This window comes from Episyrphus balteatus, chromosome 2 (genome assembly GCF_945859705.1).
Source record: "Episyrphus balteatus chromosome 2, idEpiBalt1.1, whole genome shotgun sequence".
Taxonomy (NCBI): Eukaryota; Metazoa; Arthropoda; class Insecta; order Diptera; family Syrphidae; genus Episyrphus; species Episyrphus balteatus.
Window position 1 is genome coordinate 66,634,961 of NC_079135.1, and position 18,724 is coordinate 66,653,684.

Sequence of the window (18,724 nt, forward strand, 5' to 3'; positions counted from 1 at the left end):
CTACCCCGACTTTTTGTTTGACACTCCACTAAATAAGAAACTGTGCTGGTTAGCCAATATAAAAGTTTAATCTTAAACGGTCACTGTGGCGTATGTGTAACTTTTTGTTTACTATGACATTTTTTCTCTTGCTAATCATATAATGATTTTTGTGGAGCATTTCCTGACCGTTAAGTACACATTACATCTATAAGCAATACATCAATAGTATTTAAATAGTGCAAAACGTTCAAAAATATGCTTCGAGAAGTTCAATAGGCGGTACTTATTAATGTTATAAGTCGTTGGTGTAGCTGAAGCAGTTTGCTGTGAAACCGGCCCCAAATTATTAGTAAATTGCTTCAGACACTTTGCCTTATAGTTTCATCTGATAGTTTTTTAAGGTAGTCTCTGTAAATTTTTGTATGTAGGCGGGGACACGTGTCAAACTTAAAATTTAAGAGAATTGAAATTGGACTAATAAAATAATGTTACCAGTTTATTAATATAGTTTTGAGTTCATATATTATGAGTGCTTTCATAATTGCATGGTTGCTTTGTTTACATGCGGTCATTTGCGATCAGACTAATGTCAGAAAAACTATTTGCGCATGTATTTTACTTTGAATTTATGAACACTTTTTCTAATTTGCGTCATTTGTCAAAATTTTTAAGTTGCAATTCAGCCTCTTCTCCAAAATTAACAATATATTATCTTAATTCCATCCTTTAAGAAAAAAAACTTTTTTTTGAACATTTCTGTCAATATTTACAAATTTAATAGGTATATCCAAGAAATTCGCGGCTATTTTTGTTATTTTGACTTGAACTTTGAATTTCCAATTAATATTTTGACAGAATTGAGAAACAAAGAAAAGCTGTATCATCTTTTACGTCATGTTCCTTCTTTCTTTAAGTTTAAATTCATTGCGCATGAGAATTTTTTCATTTGCACATTTGCGCTGCAAATATTTGCGTTTTACATTTATGAACACCTGAAATTTGTCATTTGCATTAATGAAAGCTTTGCATTCGTCAGACTTGCGCAACCATGCATTTATGAAAGCGCCCTATATTTTGTAGCACTGCCTTCAAGCCGTTATTGTTTGCTTCCCTACTTTTTTTTGACTAAAGGTTCATTTAATGATAATTCAAGTTCATCTGCCATGATATTCGGCACGGAATATCGTTTTGTCTCTTTGCAGTTACATAAGTGGGAACGTCCTTAAATTAAACACATACGAACGAATACTACGTCACTACGCGATAACTTGCAATCGGTTAATTTTTGTCACACCTTCATGTTCGGCATACACAAGGAGATTATCGGTTCCTTTTACAACTCCTTATATACACTTTAAATATTACCCAAATACTTGCAAGTTTTAAGTCGCTGGTTCTTAGAGTATATCAACGGTATTTTATGTCTGATTGTTCTCGGGTTAGATTTTTTTTTACGAATCCTAAACTTTTCCTGTAGTACCTATATCGCAAGAAAAAAACACGTTTAATTTTATAGCGACCAATGTTTTTATTTTAAATCTTATTTCTAAAGTACATATACTCGTTTATTCTATAATATGGCTTATAATCTTGCATTGTTTTTACAAGATACATTACAAGTCTAAATACAAATAATATTTAAGCATAAAAGGAGAAATGTTTCAACTCATCCAACATGCATTGTGCTTCCTATAAATTAAATACAAAAAGTCAATCAAAGTCTATTAATTTTTGTTTAAATAATTTTGTTTACCATGCGAACTTCTTCACTTTTATCATCAACAAATGATTCGATAATCTTTCTTACTTCTGATGACCATATACTTTGAAGACCACGTAAGCTAAATCGCCCCAACAAACGAAAAAGCATACATATTCGCATCCGAAGCAGTTGATCTTCGTGTTTCATTAAATTTATTAAATCCAACTTTGGGCTGAATATTATTTTTTCCACTAAATCAGCATTTTCCGGTAACTCACGCAGTATGCAACAAAGCAGAGCTATCACACAATTTGTAATTCTGATAGTGTTTTTGTTTTTAAAATCTAAAACAAGTTAATCAAAGTAATTACACAAACAATTCAAATGTTTGCTAAGAAAACTTACCATGGCTTAAAAAGTTTATCAATAATTCATCGGCAGATAATATAACAACCGCATCACAAAACTGCGATAGAAATTGCTCCTTTAGATGCACCAAATGACAAATCAATTCGTAGAGACGAGATATTGTGATGATTTCGTCTTTTGTAAGTTCAGAAACAGATCTTATTGAATTTCGGTTGTTCGATGAGGGAGGCAGTGAAGAATTAGAATCGTTAATGCTTTTAGTGCTTATAAGTAGTTTTGAAGCAAACATCAAATTAGGAACCAATTTAACCTCGGCATATACCTAAAATAGAAATTGGTTTAAAATACTAATACATATAAATTAATTTCAATATATCAACAAATCAATATGCAGCATGGGCGGGCGGACTAAACTAAGGAAAATAAACAAAATAAATAACAATCAATCAATTTATCAAGGATCGAAACATTTCCTGAACGACAGGAAGTTTTTATTATAAAATGCCAAACAAGCGCAATTACTGGACAGCTCCAAACGTCCTATGTTCATCTTTGCTAAATGTCGCATTTAAACTCCCACCAAACTGCTAACACCCTACCTGCTAATTTTTTTACTCTTAATTGCAACAGTTACTCAGCCCCCAAAACGATGAAAGGTTTATAGAAGAAATCCCGTATAAAACTTCAAAAATTGCAGAAGGTCGGGTAAGTTGCTAAACCGTGGAAGACAGTGTAAAAAACCTAGTAGACCGCGATTATTAACGTGGTCTTTAGCGATCTATCAGTTTTTTCCTGGGTTTTCACAATCAACATCGTTTTTTTTCGAGGTCTTTCTCGATGTTTCCACGGTCTACGATGGTTTTTTTATGCGATCTTTCATGGTCTACGAAGGTTTTTTCCGCAGTCTAACGCGGTTTTTTCCAAATCTGTATGATTGAAAATTGTTTGTTCAAATGATGGACTGAAAATATTTTTGAAATTTAAATTGTTTGAAATTATATTTTTACTTTTTTCACACTTTGTCATTTTTTTTTTTCAGCTTAGGGCTAGGCGCACACATGCGATTTTGATCGCGCGATTATTCAGTCGCAAATTAGATGACAAGAATTTCAATGACTGTAGACACAATTTTCAATTTTTTAGTCGCGGGAAGCATGTGTGTTCACAGGCATTGAAATCCTTGTGATCCATTTTTGCGACTGAATAATCGCGCGACTAAAATCGCATGTGTGCGCCTAGCCTAAGCGAGAATGTATAAATTAAAAACCTCGTATAAAACGTTTGGATTCCACAGAACATTTTTGATGCCCTCTAAAACACAGAAAACGACATCACCCCTTAAAACCGAACTATAGCTCAGTTACAAAAATATATACAAAACTTTAAAAACTCAAAAGTATTCTCACCGTTTTAATAAGATCTATAACACTGGATGGACCACCAAGGACTAGCGGCAAACTTAGCAGTTGCGCCACACCTTCAACGACTTTCGGTGTTGCGTTTGTATTCCGCAGAGGTGCCACAATTATACTAACCTGTAAATAAAATTATAAATTTTTGAAGAAAAAAAAAACAATTTTTAATTTTACCAAATTCTGTTGTTTTAATGAATCCAATTCACCATCGAGAACCTCTTGTACAGATCTATGTAGAAATGCCAACCATTCTTCATTTTCAATTACTGGACTTTGTGATTCATCACAAGAATCCCATCCAGGCAGTAAACAAGGTGGTGTGTTTCTAGATTTTTTTATTAAAATATACAAATAAACCAGGGAATATTGCTTGAAACTAGTCTTACTCATTTTGTTTTTCTTCTGTTGACTGTGTGCAAGTCTTTAGTAATTTGTCTTTTTTCTCTCCACACTTTCGACCATTTTCCACATCCACACTGTTACCTAATCTGAGAGAAAAATTATCCAAATTTTGGCTAAGTTTTCTTTTCTCTAAATCTTTATTGCGTGAGATATTCTTTTCTGGAGCACTTGGCAAAGTGGCCTTTTTTATATTCAATGACAGATTAGCTTTTGATTTAAGAGTATCAGTCGGTGGTTGCTCGGATTTGAAATTATCATTCAAATGATTTACAATCATGTTTGAGTTTCCAGAAACGAAACAAAACTTTGCATTTGGTGTTGCACTTGTTCGCTGATTGGATTTGAGAGGATCAATTGATTTTGCAGGGGATGACTCAATTTTGTATGGTCTGTCAGAGAAAGGAACTGTAACAATGTTACCAACATCTTCGACATCTGTTTCCAAATTCTCTATGTCACTCTGGAGGATGGCGTTGACACTGTCACGAGATGAAGTTAGGTTGTCGGTGCATTGTGAACCACCTTGTAGAGAAAGTGATGCCAAGTTTTTACTGAGATTCTCATCATTTGATCTAGCCAAAAATTTAAAATTTTGTATATCTTTTTATTGCCATTGATAGAATTTTACCTGTCGTGAGATCCTCTGGAACTGCTCTGCTTTTGGGCTCGAGAATTCTTTTTCGGGTTAATGAAAGGCGAATTTTCAGCCATGATACCCGATATAAAAAGTTTCCCTTCAACAAATGGATGACATAATATCTGTGCCCAGGTTATTCGTAGTGATGGATCTTTTTCCAAAAGCCCCTTTAAGGAAAAAACAAATATTAATAAATCTACACTTTCCTTTCTCAAGTACCATAAACTAAAACAGCAACAAAATTCATTAACTGTAAAGAAAGCATATTAATCTTAATGGTAGCTAGTTGCCAAAACAGTAGTATTTTAATGTGTAGTTAAAGAAAGAAAAAAAAAACTTGAGTTTTTATTAAACTTATTTATTTAAAAACAACATGCTTGCTGTAAAGACTCTCAATCATTTTGATTCAAGTGCGGTTCATAATCGATATCAAACCGGAAAACTCTACAATGTCCTTGTTAAGAGAAAGCACAAAGGAACATTTCAATGACATTACAAATGAGATGCTTAAGATTGGAATGTGTACTATATTTCTCACTGCAACCTCAATGATATCTTACGACTAGAAATTGTACCCTTACAATTGCACACAAACGACATAATGTTAATGCATAAGAAAGTCTACAATTTATAAGGTTTCTGTAAATGTATTTGTATATGTCATCAAGTAAAAACAACATTAGCCGTGTTTTATTTCCATCGTGATCCAGATCAGATCATTGTATTTATTTGCATAACAACAAAAGCAGGATTTCGTTTTGTTATTGTAAAACAAACAAATACAATGATTTGATCTGGATCAAGAGGAAAATAAAACAAGTCTGTTAAGTGAAAAGCAATCAAGGGAACAGTCTGGATTCCGCTCTGACTTTTCTACTACTGATCACCTTCAAAGAATTACCCAAATCAACAAAACGCCAGGAATATCAAATCGAAATCTATCTCTGCTTCATAGAATTTAAAAAAGCCTTCGACGCAGTAGAACATACTCATTTGAAAAACTTTACGGAGTCAAGAAGTGTAATCTCAATGTTTTCAAATCTTTGTTTGCATATTCACCAGAATCTCTACAAACACAGTAAATATTTGATTGTCTCTGTCTCGTGCTGTTAAAGGTTATGGTTTTCCGAAAGAATAGTGGAAGAGCAAGTGGATGGAAACGTTGGACATACAAAAATGAGAGAATCGAAGTCGTTAGCGAATACAAATATTCAGTGGTCTATATCACAAAAATAATAATTGAGTGGAAAGAGTACAAAAATCGAATAATATGAAATCGCGAGGAAACTTCTTTTATTATACATATTAAATAGATTTTCCATGTACCACCTAATACAACAAATTACATTTCTATGCGGGACGATTGAAGTGACCTCAACTCCAAATTTATAAAGCGTTTCGCTTTATAAATTTTCTTCTCGTGTTTTTTTCTGAAAACCCCTGCTTTGAACCCTGGAATCATTTACAACTTCGAAACTCTGTAATACAAAAAATTGCTTTGGAGCCTGATTTTATCATGGCATAATAGGATTTTTCGAGTAACCTGAGCTCTTTTTCTCATTCTACAAAATTTATTTGTTATTATGTTATATCTATATTAATCATTGAAAAATATATGAATCCAAGTTGAACAAAACCTGAAAATATTTTATATTCAAAGAAAAATTTACCTGCAAAAACGAACGACAGTCACTTGACAGAAAACTCGGCCATTTGACTTCTTCGTGTTTGATTAACTTGACCAAATGTAGTATAGAAGTGGTACAGAATGGCGGTTGACCAGCCATAGTTTCATAGGAAATACATCCTAGTGACCACAGATCAGCTTGATGATCGTATGGCCTTTCAGCCAACAATTCCGGCGCCATATAAAGTGGCGTTCCTTTGATCGATGTAAGAACATGCGTACCCATTGTCATATTCCGTGCTAGCCCAAAATCACACAGCTTCGCTTGCAAATCGTCATTTAGCAAGACATTTTGTGGTTTCAAGTCACGATGAAGAATTCGATTGGAATGCAAATAGTATAGAGCCGAGACCAAATGGCAGATGAGTTTTTGAGCTTTTTCCTCTGAAATAGCACCATTTTTTGCCAAATATCGATGCAAATCGATTTGGGCGAAGTCAGTTACCACAACTAGATTGTGTTTTGTCTCGAAGGACTCGAACATCTCGATGACATTTGGATGCTTGAGTTTTGCTTGGATATCGCATTCTCGTCGAAGATTTTTTAATTCTCTATTAGAACGTCCTTGCTATTGATTAAATAAAAATACTTTTATTTGGATTTATTATTTAGAAATAATTTACTTTTACATACTTTTGATATTATTTTTAAGGCGACTATTTGATCATCGACTTTACGAGCCGCTCTGTATACACGTCCAAAGGAGCCTTCACCAATTAATGAGCTTACTGTATAGCGATTCATTGGGGATAGTTTATGGATTTGTTTATTTAACAATTTAATTAAAAATAGTTTGTTGAACTTGTTGCACACCGCAGAAATATAAACAAAAACAAGTTCGCCGCGACAGTTCCAATAAATGACAGATGTAGTATGAAATGTCAACTTATTTCAAAATACGATATATGATACGATATTAAAATGGATGCATTCAGTGCTATCTGAAAAAAAAAAACAATTGGGCTTTTAAGCAATCTGTCTTTGAACAAGAAAAAACCAACCAATCAAATCAAATCAATTCTGAGGAAATCAAACGCATACTGAGGAAAACATATGCCACTCTTTTCCTCAGAATTGAAATGTCATGTTTTTTTTCTGTTTTTTTTTTTTTTTTTCTTCGACACTGACGTTTGGCTTAAAAGCCCAATTCACTGCAAACCAAAACTCAATTAGTTTGGTTGAGAACACAACCACAAGCACCTGTACTCGCGATTGCAGTAATACTTCTTACTCACAGAAATTCATACTCCAACGCCGCCAAAGAAGTACCTACTTCATAAACTCAAAATATCATTTTTCCGCACATAATTTTAATGGCCAACGCAATTATTTGTGTGCGAAAAAGAGGTTTATACTGGCCCTGTTCCTTTGGCCTCAGCAAAGTACTTTTTAGTACTTCTGAATCCATTTAAAGACATTTTTTCTATAGAAGAAATGGAGTTGAATACAACCAGCAGTACTTAGCAATAGATACTTAAGGCCAAAGGAACACACTGACTATGTTTCCGCCTAACCTAAATCCGAGATTTAGCGAAGTAGATTTAGAATAAATCTCGAAGTGTTTTCAAATCAGATTTATTTTGACATTTCCAAGATGTATTTTGACCTTGGCGTATGACATTTTACAAATCTCAAAAACTTAAAAAACTTTTCGCATTAAAGGCTTGGCCACACCGGAGGGTATGCGGTAGCGGTACGGGTAGAGGTAACGGTACTTGTATGAAAAAAATTCCAAACTGACATATCAACGTTCAGATGTGGAATTTTGTTCATACAAATATCGTTAACGCTACCCGTACCGCTACCGCATACCCTCCGGTGTGGCCAAGCCTTAAGGCTTGGCCACACCGGAGGGTACGCGGTAGCGGTACGGGTAGCGGCAACGATATTTGTATTAAAAAAATTCCACACCCGAACGTTGATGTGTCAGTTTGGAATTTTTTCCATACAAATACCCGTACCGTTACCTGTACCTCTACCGCGTACCCTCCGGTGTGGCCAAGCCTTTAAGGCTTGGCCACACCGGAGGGTATGCGGTATAGCGGTAACGATATTTGTACTAAAAAAATTCCACACCTGAACGTTGATGTGTCAGTTTGGAATTTTTTTCATACAAGTACCCTCACCGCTACCCGTACCGCTACCGCATACCCTCCAGTGTGGCCAAGCCTTTAAAGGCTTGGCCACACCGAAGGGTACATACGGTAGCGGTACGGGTAATTGTATGAAAAAAATTCCACATCTGAACGTTGATGTGTCAGTTTTGAATTTTTTTCATACAAGTACCCGTACCGCTACCGCATGTACCCTTCGGTGTGGCCAAGCCTTAAGGCTTGGCCACACCGGAGGGTATGCGGTAGCGGTACGGGTAGAGGTAACGGTACTTGTATGAAAAAAATTCCAAACTGACATATCAACGTTCAGATGTGGAATTTTTTTCATACAAATATCGTTACCGCTACCCGTACCTCTACCGCATACCCTCCGGTGTGGCCAAGCCTTTAAGGCTTGGCCACACCGAAGGGTACATGCGGTAGCGGTACGGGTACTTGTATGAAAAAAATTCAAAACTGACACATCAACGTTCAGATGTGGAATTTTTTTCATACAATTACCCGTACCGCTACGTATGTACCGTAAGCCTTTAAGGCTTGGCCACACCGGAGGGTATGCGGTATAGCAGTAACGATATTTGTACTAAAAAAATTCCACACCTGAACGTTGATGTGTCAGTTTGGAATTTTGTTCATACAAGTACCCTCACCGCTACCTGTACCGCTACCGCATACCCTCCAGTGTGGCCAAGCCTTTACTTTTTTAAACTTTTCGTAATTTTTATTTAAAAATGAATTTGTAATTATTGTTATCAGATCACATTTGTTAATCCTACAAAGCAAGCCGTTGTGAATTTTTTTCTGCCCACGGAGCTGGCTAATTTTCGGCCCAAATCTCCATCAAGAGTTCCTCTTCTTCTTGCCACCACGACTTTCTGTTTTGTTTCTTGGTCAGCATCTGCAATTTATTTAATTTATTTATTAACAATATTTCCGTCCGACTATGTTTTATAAATTTTAACTCAATTATGCTTGTCAAAAAAAATGACATTTGACAGTGAGTGCGTTCACAAAATTAGGCATGTTCCTTTCATTAGCCCCCTTAAATTGGAGGTGGTAGTTTACTCATGAGTAGATCTAGTACTAGAATTAACACATAATCTTCTACTCGAGGAGATAGGAATGTGTAGTTGTTTTACTAGATTTCTACTCACAGGGCTATTACACTGGTCAACAAGGTTTTTGCCACAACAACCAAAATATACTTTTCTAGTAGTTTTTGATGTGCTGAACTTGAATCTGAAATCAAAAAATTGTTATTGGCCTCCGTTTTTGAAATATTACCGTTAGAAAATGTCAAAAAACGTCTTTTTGGTTGTTTTCGAGGCTATGTTTTTATGTGGGGTAGTTCATTATGAATTAATTTGTAACGGTGCCTATAAGAACTGGTTTGATTCTTTCAAAAAATGTTTAAATCTCTTTTATATCTCTTTTACTGCCCAAGATATTTAAAATTTAAGTTCTTGAAATATTACCGTTATAAAATGCAAAAAAAGGTTTTTTTTAAACGTTAATATTTCATGAACGGAGGCTAATAGAATTTTTCTGATTGCGGATTCGAGTTCAGTAACCCAAAAACTTTCAGAAAAGTATGTTTTGGTTCTTGTGGCAAAAATTCTGTGACCAGTGACTTACACTATAGATTAAGTTTAGTTTCTCTTTGACTTATTAACTGAAACTTAAGATATCTCGAGCAATAAAAGAGATTTTGGGAAAATTTAAACAGTTTTTGAAAGAAAAATATATGTTCTTATAATCACCGTTACAAATTTGTTTATAATGAATTACCCCACATAAAAACAGAACCTCGAAAACAGGCAAAATTACGATTTTTTGCATTTTATAACGGTAGTATTTCAAAAACATAGGCCAATAAAATTTTTTTGACTTCAGATTCAGCAAACTACTAGAAAAGTATATTTAGGTTCTTGTGGCAAAAAAAAGTTAAATTTTGTTGACCAGTGTTATTAGAGCATGGAATCATTCAGCCAAGTAGATTTAGAGGAGATTTATTTTAAATCTACTTTTTAGGAGATTTAAATTTGTATGGTAAATCTCGGGATTTAGAAGTAGATTTAGCTCTAAATCTTGAAAAAGTGGATTTGGGTGTAGGTGGAAACATAGTATTAAACTTTTCAATTTCACTGGCTGAACAGCATACTGTGCAACGAAAAGATAAAATTTTCTTTTACTATTTCATTGGACTTCAGCAGCCGTGTGGTGACGTAAAATCTACTCCGCAGCTGAAGCGAAACTAAATTTTCCATTCAATAATAGCATAATAGCCTGTTTTCACTATAGCAAATGAGATGATTTCGATCAAATTGGCCAAATGAGGTTTGAAATGTGATAATTTCTGATACAAATTTCAAACTTGAAATGAGATGATTATCCTCATTTCAACGAAATTAGCTAGGAAATTAAGTCAAATCGCCTAAACGCACTTAAAACTTCATTGTGAATGGGTCACAATTATGAAGGTCAAATAATTTCAATTTATTTAATATTTCTCGTCGGTTCGGTAAAAATAGCAATAAAATTAAAAAAAAAACATAAAATCATACTACTACTTTTTTATAAGCTTGTTCTACCATTTCACAGAATAGTGCTGAAACAACCAAATGTTAGATGAAACATGAAACCCATGGTAAGTTTCGAATTATAGAAATTTGATGATAGAATTGAATTGTCTTTGTTTTTTTTTCAAAGATCTTTGATAAAGAAGGTGGACCTGACTGCTCGGTCATTAACTAGAAGAAGTCGACCCTACCCGATATCGTGAAAAGTATATGGCGTGCAATAACTAGCAGTGCTCGTTTTTTTCTAAAAATGTCTTTGCCGACATAAAGGCTTGGCCACACCGGAGGGTATGCGGTAGCGGTGCGGGTAGCGGTAACACATCTGAACGTTGATGTGTCAGTTTGGAACATTGACTTAATATATATGGACTTCTAGAAGCATATTCAGGTTGGTTCCACTTGTTTCTTAACGATACTAGCGCCCTAAAAAAAAGCGGAGAATAAGTGCAACATTTTTGACGAAGTGCGAAAGGAACAAATATAGAAAAACAGAGAAAGCACTACCTTTTAACGACAGATGTCATTCACTAAAAGTTTCCTCTTTTCGCCGTCTAATGTCGTTTTCTATTGACGAATCTCAGAATGAGAATTGTGAATCTGACAGCTGAAAGGGGTGGTGAAGAGGGGAAATAGTGGTAAAATCTCAGATTTCATGATCTATTTGCTTCCTGAGATTCAAAAAAATGACAAAAAAATGAATCTGAGATTCAAGAATCTGATTCTGGATTTTTATCAAGATTCACGCATACAAACACACGCACTTTCACATACACTCCTCTGTTTGACGTTTGTCTGAACATTTGTTGTTGTTTTATTTTTTTTATACGCACAGATTTCGCACACAATTACTAAACTAGATTTCATATTCTATTTGCAGTGGAAAATCTGAGAATTTTACACAAAAATCTCAAAAGTCAATAGAAAATGACATAAGGTTATACCGCTAGTAGAGCTAGAAAGATGTGGAATCATTTTTTTTTTTCAATTTTTGTATGGAAAAGTCAAACGACTAGCAGTTCATATATAGTAGGTCAATGGTTTGGAATTTTGTTCATACAAGTACCGTCACCGCTACCCGTACCGCTACCGCATACCCTCCGGTGTGGCCAAGCCTTAAATCATCAGCTGCAAGTACTGCGCCACAACAAACCATGGAAAGTGGTCAAAACTCAGCCCCGAGTATATTATTCCAGAAGCACGGAGCACTTGGCGAGCAGTACGAATCACGTACATAGTTCCAAACAGTTTCTCTGTGGCCAAATCAACATACATACGAAAGTCAACAGAGCAATCCATTGCTCTGTTCGAATACGCAAACAAGCGAGTGGTCCTCAAAAAAAAAAAAAATACAAAATCAATCAATCAACCAAAATATATTCTTTTCTTTTTTTTACTTTCTATCGATAAAAACAGTAGTGCCAAGGTGGTTTAAATGTTGTGTTCATACAAAAATATCTGAAAATATTACAAAAAAAAAAAGCGAAGGAAATAAGAGGTGTGTTTTTTATTACCACCGGTCTTAACTGGACAAAAAAAACGCAGTCGGGGCTAAGCAATTTACATGTTAAATGCAACAACACTTTAGCCCCTTGGGCTTAGTTGTTTAGCCCGGAAAATTCTCTGGGCTTAACTTTTTCAACAGATTTAAATCTGTGCTACCAAATTAACTTGTTCGTAAATTGTTTAGAATTTGTTTAAAAACATCAAAATTGATGTTTGGAATGACAATTATTAGGTGTGTTTTTTTGTTTATCTATATAGATTTTGTGCAAAAAAACGACATCGAGATTTTTTAAATCCGTGTAACCATTTGGCAGCACTGAACATTAACTTTGACAGCTGTCTGTCAAAAAGTTTGCTTTTGCTTTTTTATTTTAAAAATTAAAATTTAATAAAACAAAGTGAAAGAAACAAACAAAAAAATTCGTAGAATTGTTCCTGTTTTGTCGATTGTCATGTTCCTCTAGCTGTGTTAGGTTCCATTCCAAACTACCACCAGGAATTCTACCACATGGTTTGCCCAACGTGAAGGAAGTTGCATCAGCCATAACACCACTTGTACACAAAAAAGAAGGGCTCTATCTGAGAATGTCGACATCTACACAGACTACGTTGGAGGTGGTGATAATGAAGAGTCAAACGATGAGAGGAAACATGCTAGGTTGTCATTGAATCGAGCTTTCTACGAAGACTTTATATCACAATAATGAGGTTTGCATTTGTATTGTATCGTACGATTCTACCTAAAACCCATTAAAAAACTTCCCTAGGAGAGTCCCAATGAACCAGATGGTGTTGTAATGGTCTGGAACACAAAATATAAAAAACAATCACCCGAAGATGTATTCCATTGTCAGAGTGTTATGTCAACATGCTTTGCTAAATTCAATCCAAATCTTATACTCGGTGAAACGCATTCCGGTCGGATTGTGCTTTGGGATAATCGAGGACACCACAAGATGCGCACATACGCATCCAGTGTACTGTTTGCAAATGGTTGGCACACAGAATGCACACAATGTGATATCGATCTCAACAGTAATTTTTTTCAATCAAGCCCTACACCCAAACTTATAATTCTTAAAAAAAATAAAAACTTAAGTTACTTAGTGATGATCACATGAAATGATTTTCTGTTTTAATTGTGGCGAATGATAAAAAAAAAATTAGCATTAGTATGAACTTCCGCAAGTTCTGGATCCGCTTCTATATAGTTTAACTTTTGCTTTCATAAACTGGACGGCGCACTGTTGTCCAAAATGACTTATCTCGTTGCAAAAATCATAACTTTTGAACGGATTGAGGTAGCGGTACAGTTTTTTTTTTAATTTGAAGGAAATTTCCAGGGCTGTTACACCAATGAATTTCAAGAAAATTGTTTTACAGGGTGTTTAGGAATCATCGGCCGAAAACCGATTTTCTTAAAAAAAAAATATTTAAATTAAAATTGGTATGCCATTTTGTAGAAATCACTAATTCACATCTAAAAAAAGTTCAGATTACACTTTTCCATGATATTACGATTATAGAGAATGCCAAAAAAGTTGGTCCCGGAAGTCCGTCTGTCTTTCTGTCTGTATAAGGATCTACATCCTAAACGGATGGACCGATTGACTTCAAATTTGGTATGTAGCATTTTTTGGAGACCCTCCAGAGATGTTTTTGGAATTAATTTTTTTGGGCCAAAAATAACGGTACTTGTCATACACCAATTTCAGTAAAGCTGTAATTGCTCAAAAACGGCTCCAAAGATTTTGTTTAAAAAATTCAAATGTAAGTTTGAAAACAAGGTCTATCTTCTAATGAAAAAAATTTTTTTGGAAAATCATTATTAACGGTACCTGCCATAGAACGGTTTTTTTTAAATCCGATATTCTCCGAAACGGCTTATTCGATTTCAACGAAACTTTTTTTGAAGAAGCACTTATATAACTCAAATATAAGCCAAAAATAAAATTTCAAAAAAAATAATTTTTGGATTTTTAAAAAAATTTTGAAATTTTTTTTTTGAAAAATAAAATTTTCGAAAACGGGACATTGTATTTTTTTGAAATTTTGTTTTTAGATGTGGATTAGTGATTTCTACAAAATGGCATACCAATTTTAATTTAAACATTTTTTTTAAAGAAAATCTGTTCCTTCTGCCTTCATTTTTTTTCAAAGTACAAAATCTCGGCAGTGCGCAAGCATGCGCAGCTAAATATTTTTATTTTGAATCAACAATTGATTGGTACACATACCCTATTCGGCTTAATGAATGGAACCGAATGGATTTTTTACGGTACCTGCCATAAAACCGTTTTTTTTCAAATCCGATATTCTCCAAAACGGCTTATTCGATTTCAACGAAACTTTTTGTGAAGAAGCACTTATATAACTCAAATATAAGCCAAAAATAAAATTTCAAAAAAAATAATTTTTGGATTTTTAAAAAAATTTTGAAATTTTTTTTTGAAAAATAAAATTTTCGAAAACGGGACGTTGTATTTTTTTGAAATTTTGTTTTTAAATGTGGATTAGTGATTTCTACAAAATGGCATACCAATTTTAATTTAAACTTTTTTTTTAAAGAAAATCTGTTTTTGGCCGATGATTCCAAAACACCCTGTGAAATAATTTTATTGAAATTCATTGGTATAACAGCCCTAGAAATGTCCTTCAAATAAAAAAAAAAATTGTACCGCTAACTCAATCCGTTCAAAAGTTATGATTTTTGCAACGAGATAAGTCATTTTGGACAACCGTGCGGCGCGACGAAGCGAACTCTGCGAACGACGAAATCAAATAAAGCAAAACAGCAAAAAAAGCGTTTACTTTTTGTAAGAATGACGCGGGCGTCACTTTTCGTAAGAATGACGCGGGCGTCACTTTTTGTAAGAATGACGCGGCGTCACTTTTCGTAAGAATGACGCGCGCGTCACTTTTTGTAAGAATGACGCGCGCGTCACTTTTAATAAGAATGACGCGGGCGTCACTTTTCTTAAGAATGACGCGCGCGTCACTTTAAGTAAGAATGACGGGCGCGTCACTTTTCGTAAGAATGACGTGGGCGTCACTTTAGTAAGAATGACGCTCGCGTCACTTTTCGTAAGAATGACGCAAGCGTCAATTTTCGTAAAAATGACGCGGGCGTCACTTTTTGTAAGAATGACGCGGGCGTCACTTTTTGTAAGAATGACGCATGCTTCACTTTTTGTAAGAATGACGCGGGCGTTACTTTTTGTAAGAATGACGTGGGCGTCACTTTCAGTAAAAATTACGCGTGCGTCACTTTTTGTAAGAATGACGCGGGCGTCACTTTTTGTAATAATGACGCGCGTGTCACTTTTAGTAAAAATGACGCGCGCGTCACTTTTTGTAAGAATGACGCGCGCGTCACTTTTCGTAAGAATGACGCAAGCGTCACTTTTCGTAAAAATGACGCGGGCGTCACTTTTCGTAAAAAAGACGCGGGCGTCACTTTTTGTAAGAATGACGCGCTTGTCACTTTTTGTAATAATGACGCGCGTGTCACTTTTAGTAAGAATGACGCGCGCGTCACTTTTCGTAAGAATGACGCAAGCGTCACTTTTCGTAAAAATGACGCGGGCGTCACTTTTCGTAAAAAAGACGCGGGCGTCACTTTTTGTAAGAATGACGCGCTTGTCACTTTTTGTAATAATGACGCGCGTGTCACTTTTAGTAAGAATGACGCGCGCGTCACTTTTCGTAAGAATGACGTGGGCGTCACTTTAGTAAGAATGACGCTCGCGTCACTTTTCGTAAGAATGACGCAAGCGTCAATTTTCGTAAAAATGACGCGGGCGTCACTTTTTGTAAGAATGACGCGGGCGTCACTTTTTGTAAGAATGACGCATGCTTCACTTTTTGTAAGAATGACGCGGGCGTTACTTTTTGTAAGAATGACGTGGGCGTCACTTTCAGTAAAAATTACGCGTGCGTCACTTTTTGTAAGAATGACGCGGGCGTCACTTTTTGTAATAATGACGCGCGTGTCACTTTTAGTAAAAATGACGCGCGCGTCACTTTTTGTAAGAATGACGCGCGCGTCACTTTTCGTAAGAATGACGCAAGCGTCACTTTTCGTAAAAATGACGCGGGCGTCACTTTTCGTAAAAAAGACGCGGGCGTCACTTTTTGTAAGAATGACGCGCTTGTCACTTTTTGTAATAATGACGCGCGTGTCACTTTTAGTAAGAATGACGCGCGCGTCACTTTTCGTAAGAATGACGCGGGCGTCACTTTTTGTAAGAATGACGCGCGCGTCACTTTTTGGAATTTTTTTCAAAATTCCGAGAAAATCCAGTTTGAAAGTTCGGGTAAATTGTTTTTTTCGAAAAATCCCCGAACCTTTGAACGCTCCTGGAAGCTAAACCGCTTAAGAGAAATTTTTGGCAGTGATGCCAAATGCTAGCTTGTGTCATGGGCTTACGCTTTGCACATTGTTAGATTTTTAAAAAGCTTATCTTCCATGTTAAACCGCCAAATCATGCCTATTTTTTCAGCATCGGGCTTAACTTCTTTTTTAACCTTTAAGTTCTCCCAGTTTGAGAACCCGTGGACCTACAGTGATTAGAGTTTTACCCAAATGTAGGTTAGAGTCCCCGTTATCTTTGGGTATCAAAAAATTTTTTTTACCATTTTTCAAAATCCCGAGATATAGGCGTTGGAAGTTGGGGGTGCGAAAAAGCTTCTGGGAGCTGAACGCTTTGACCTAGAGACATGGGAGTGGTGCCATATGAAAGCTTATATTCTCAGCTACCCGATAGTGGTATAATCGGGTTTTTGGAATTTTTTTTCAAAATTCCGAGAAAATCCAGTTTGAAAGTTTGGGTAAATTGTTTTTTTTCGAACCTTTGAACGCTCTTGGAAGCTAAACCGCTTGAGAGAAATTTTCGGCAGTGCTGCCAAATGCTAGCTTGTGTCATGGGCTTACGCTTTGCTGACGCGGGCGTCACTTTTCGTAAGAATGACGCACGCGTCACTTTTGGTAAGAATGAAGCGGACGTCGCTTTAAGTAAGAATGACGCGGGCGTCACTTTTTGTAAAAATGAAGCGGGCGTCACTTTTTGTAAGAATGACGCGGGCGTCACTTTTTGTAATAATGACGCGGGCGTCACTTTTTAGTAAGAATGACGCGATCGTAACTTTTTGTAATAATGACGCGGGCGTCACTTTTTAGTAAGAATGACGCGCGTGTCACTTTTAGTAAGAATGACGCGATCGTCTTTTTTTGTAAGAATGACGCAAGCGTCACTTTTCGTAAAAATGACGCGGGCGTCACTTTTCGTAAAAAAGACGCGGGCCCCAAGTAACAATTTAGCTTTCATAAGTGTCAATGCAAGCTATTTTTTGACTTGTTTAAGAAGAAGGACAAGTCTTATGCAAATCATTTTGGCGCACATTACCGAATTTCCCCAAGACCTTCCTCCACAGGCAATCCACAAGCTAATAGCTTTTGACGAACAGCGTAAAACGACCTTATGCAGGCCTTTTTACAAAACAATGAAACATTTTAGGGAAACTAAAGCTTCGCTAAGGAAACTATCATTTGCATTGGATGTTATAATAAGGCCTTATGGAGGTTGTTATAAGATGTTGAATTTATGAATTAAAAAAAAAAAAAGATTTTATTGATTTTTTTTTCTTTTAATTTTTTTCTATTTTGTTTTTTCTTCTTTTTTGGCCATGTCAATGCTTTTCCTGTCGTTCTGAAATGGGAAGAATTTTATTTTAATTGAAAAAGAACACATTTTTTTTTTATTTCACAAATGGCCCCGCCAGGAATCGATCCCACGTACCTCTGCATACCAAGCCAGCACCTTACCAGTAGACCATACTCGAATATTAAAGATGAGTGGCAAAAAGGGAGCTAATTGAAAACTCACATAAAAATGCAATGTTTTTTTCTAAAGTGTTACAAACATTGCATATCTGCAGGATAAAAGCTTTGCATACTTATTGGTGAAAAACATTGCATACTTGAGAGATGAAAACATTGCATACTTACAAGAACCTCTTGGAACAGGTCTTATGAAAGCCTTCTGTCACTTGAAAATAGAAGGCTTCTTTAAAACGGTTCAAACAGGTCTTATGAAGGTCTTCTTTAACATATATTTACAAGGCTTCTTCTAAACACTTCCAGATGGCCTTAAGGAGACCTCCATTGTTTTAAAAATGGATGATTTGCGTAAGTAAGCCTTAAACTAAACTTATAAAAACTATAGCTTCCCGAATCGAAGAAAATGGACCTTATGCAAGTAAAATTGTTACTTGGGGCGTCACTTTTTGTAATGACGCGCACGTCACTTTTTGTAAGAATGACGCGTGCGTCACT

At 35.6% G+C, this 18,724-nt stretch overlaps 1 protein-coding gene across 1 annotated transcript; it reads right to left on the reverse strand.

The window, feature by feature from the left end:
- Nucleotides 1-1,502: 1,502 nt before the first annotated feature.
- On the reverse strand, nucleotides 1,503-7,075 carry LOC129911022 (serine/threonine-protein kinase fused). The gene is made up of 9 exons (XM_055988661.1): nucleotides 6,828-7,075; nucleotides 6,178-6,762; nucleotides 4,499-4,674; nucleotides 3,855-4,442; nucleotides 3,643-3,793; nucleotides 3,460-3,588; nucleotides 2,090-2,375; nucleotides 1,736-2,028; nucleotides 1,503-1,671 (listed from the first exon to the last, which is right to left on the reverse strand). Exons 1-9 carry the CDS (start codon nucleotides 6,936-6,938, stop codon nucleotides 1,621-1,623), a joined length of 2,370 nt encoding a protein of 789 aa, XP_055844636.1. The 5' UTR covers nucleotides 6,939-7,075; the 3' UTR covers nucleotides 1,503-1,620.
- Nucleotides 7,076-18,724: the final 11,649 nt, after the last annotated feature.

What these genes read in the sequence shown, in the direction of transcription:
- LOC129911022 (XM_055988661.1), bottom strand. Translation starts at nt 6,938, where the DNA reads ATGAATCGCTATACAGTAAGCTCATTAATTGGTGAAGGCTCCTTTGGA. An exon ending in ACTGTCGTTCGTTTTTGCAG is followed by an intron (nt 4,675 to 6,177) that starts GTAAATTTTTCT and finishes TTTTCCTTAAAG; the next exon opens with GGGCTTTTGGAAAAAGATCC. An exon ending in TCCAGAGGATCTCACGACAG is followed by an intron (nt 4,443 to 4,498) that starts GTAAAATTCTAT and finishes ATTTTTGGCTAG; the next exon opens with ATCAAATGATGAGAATCTCA.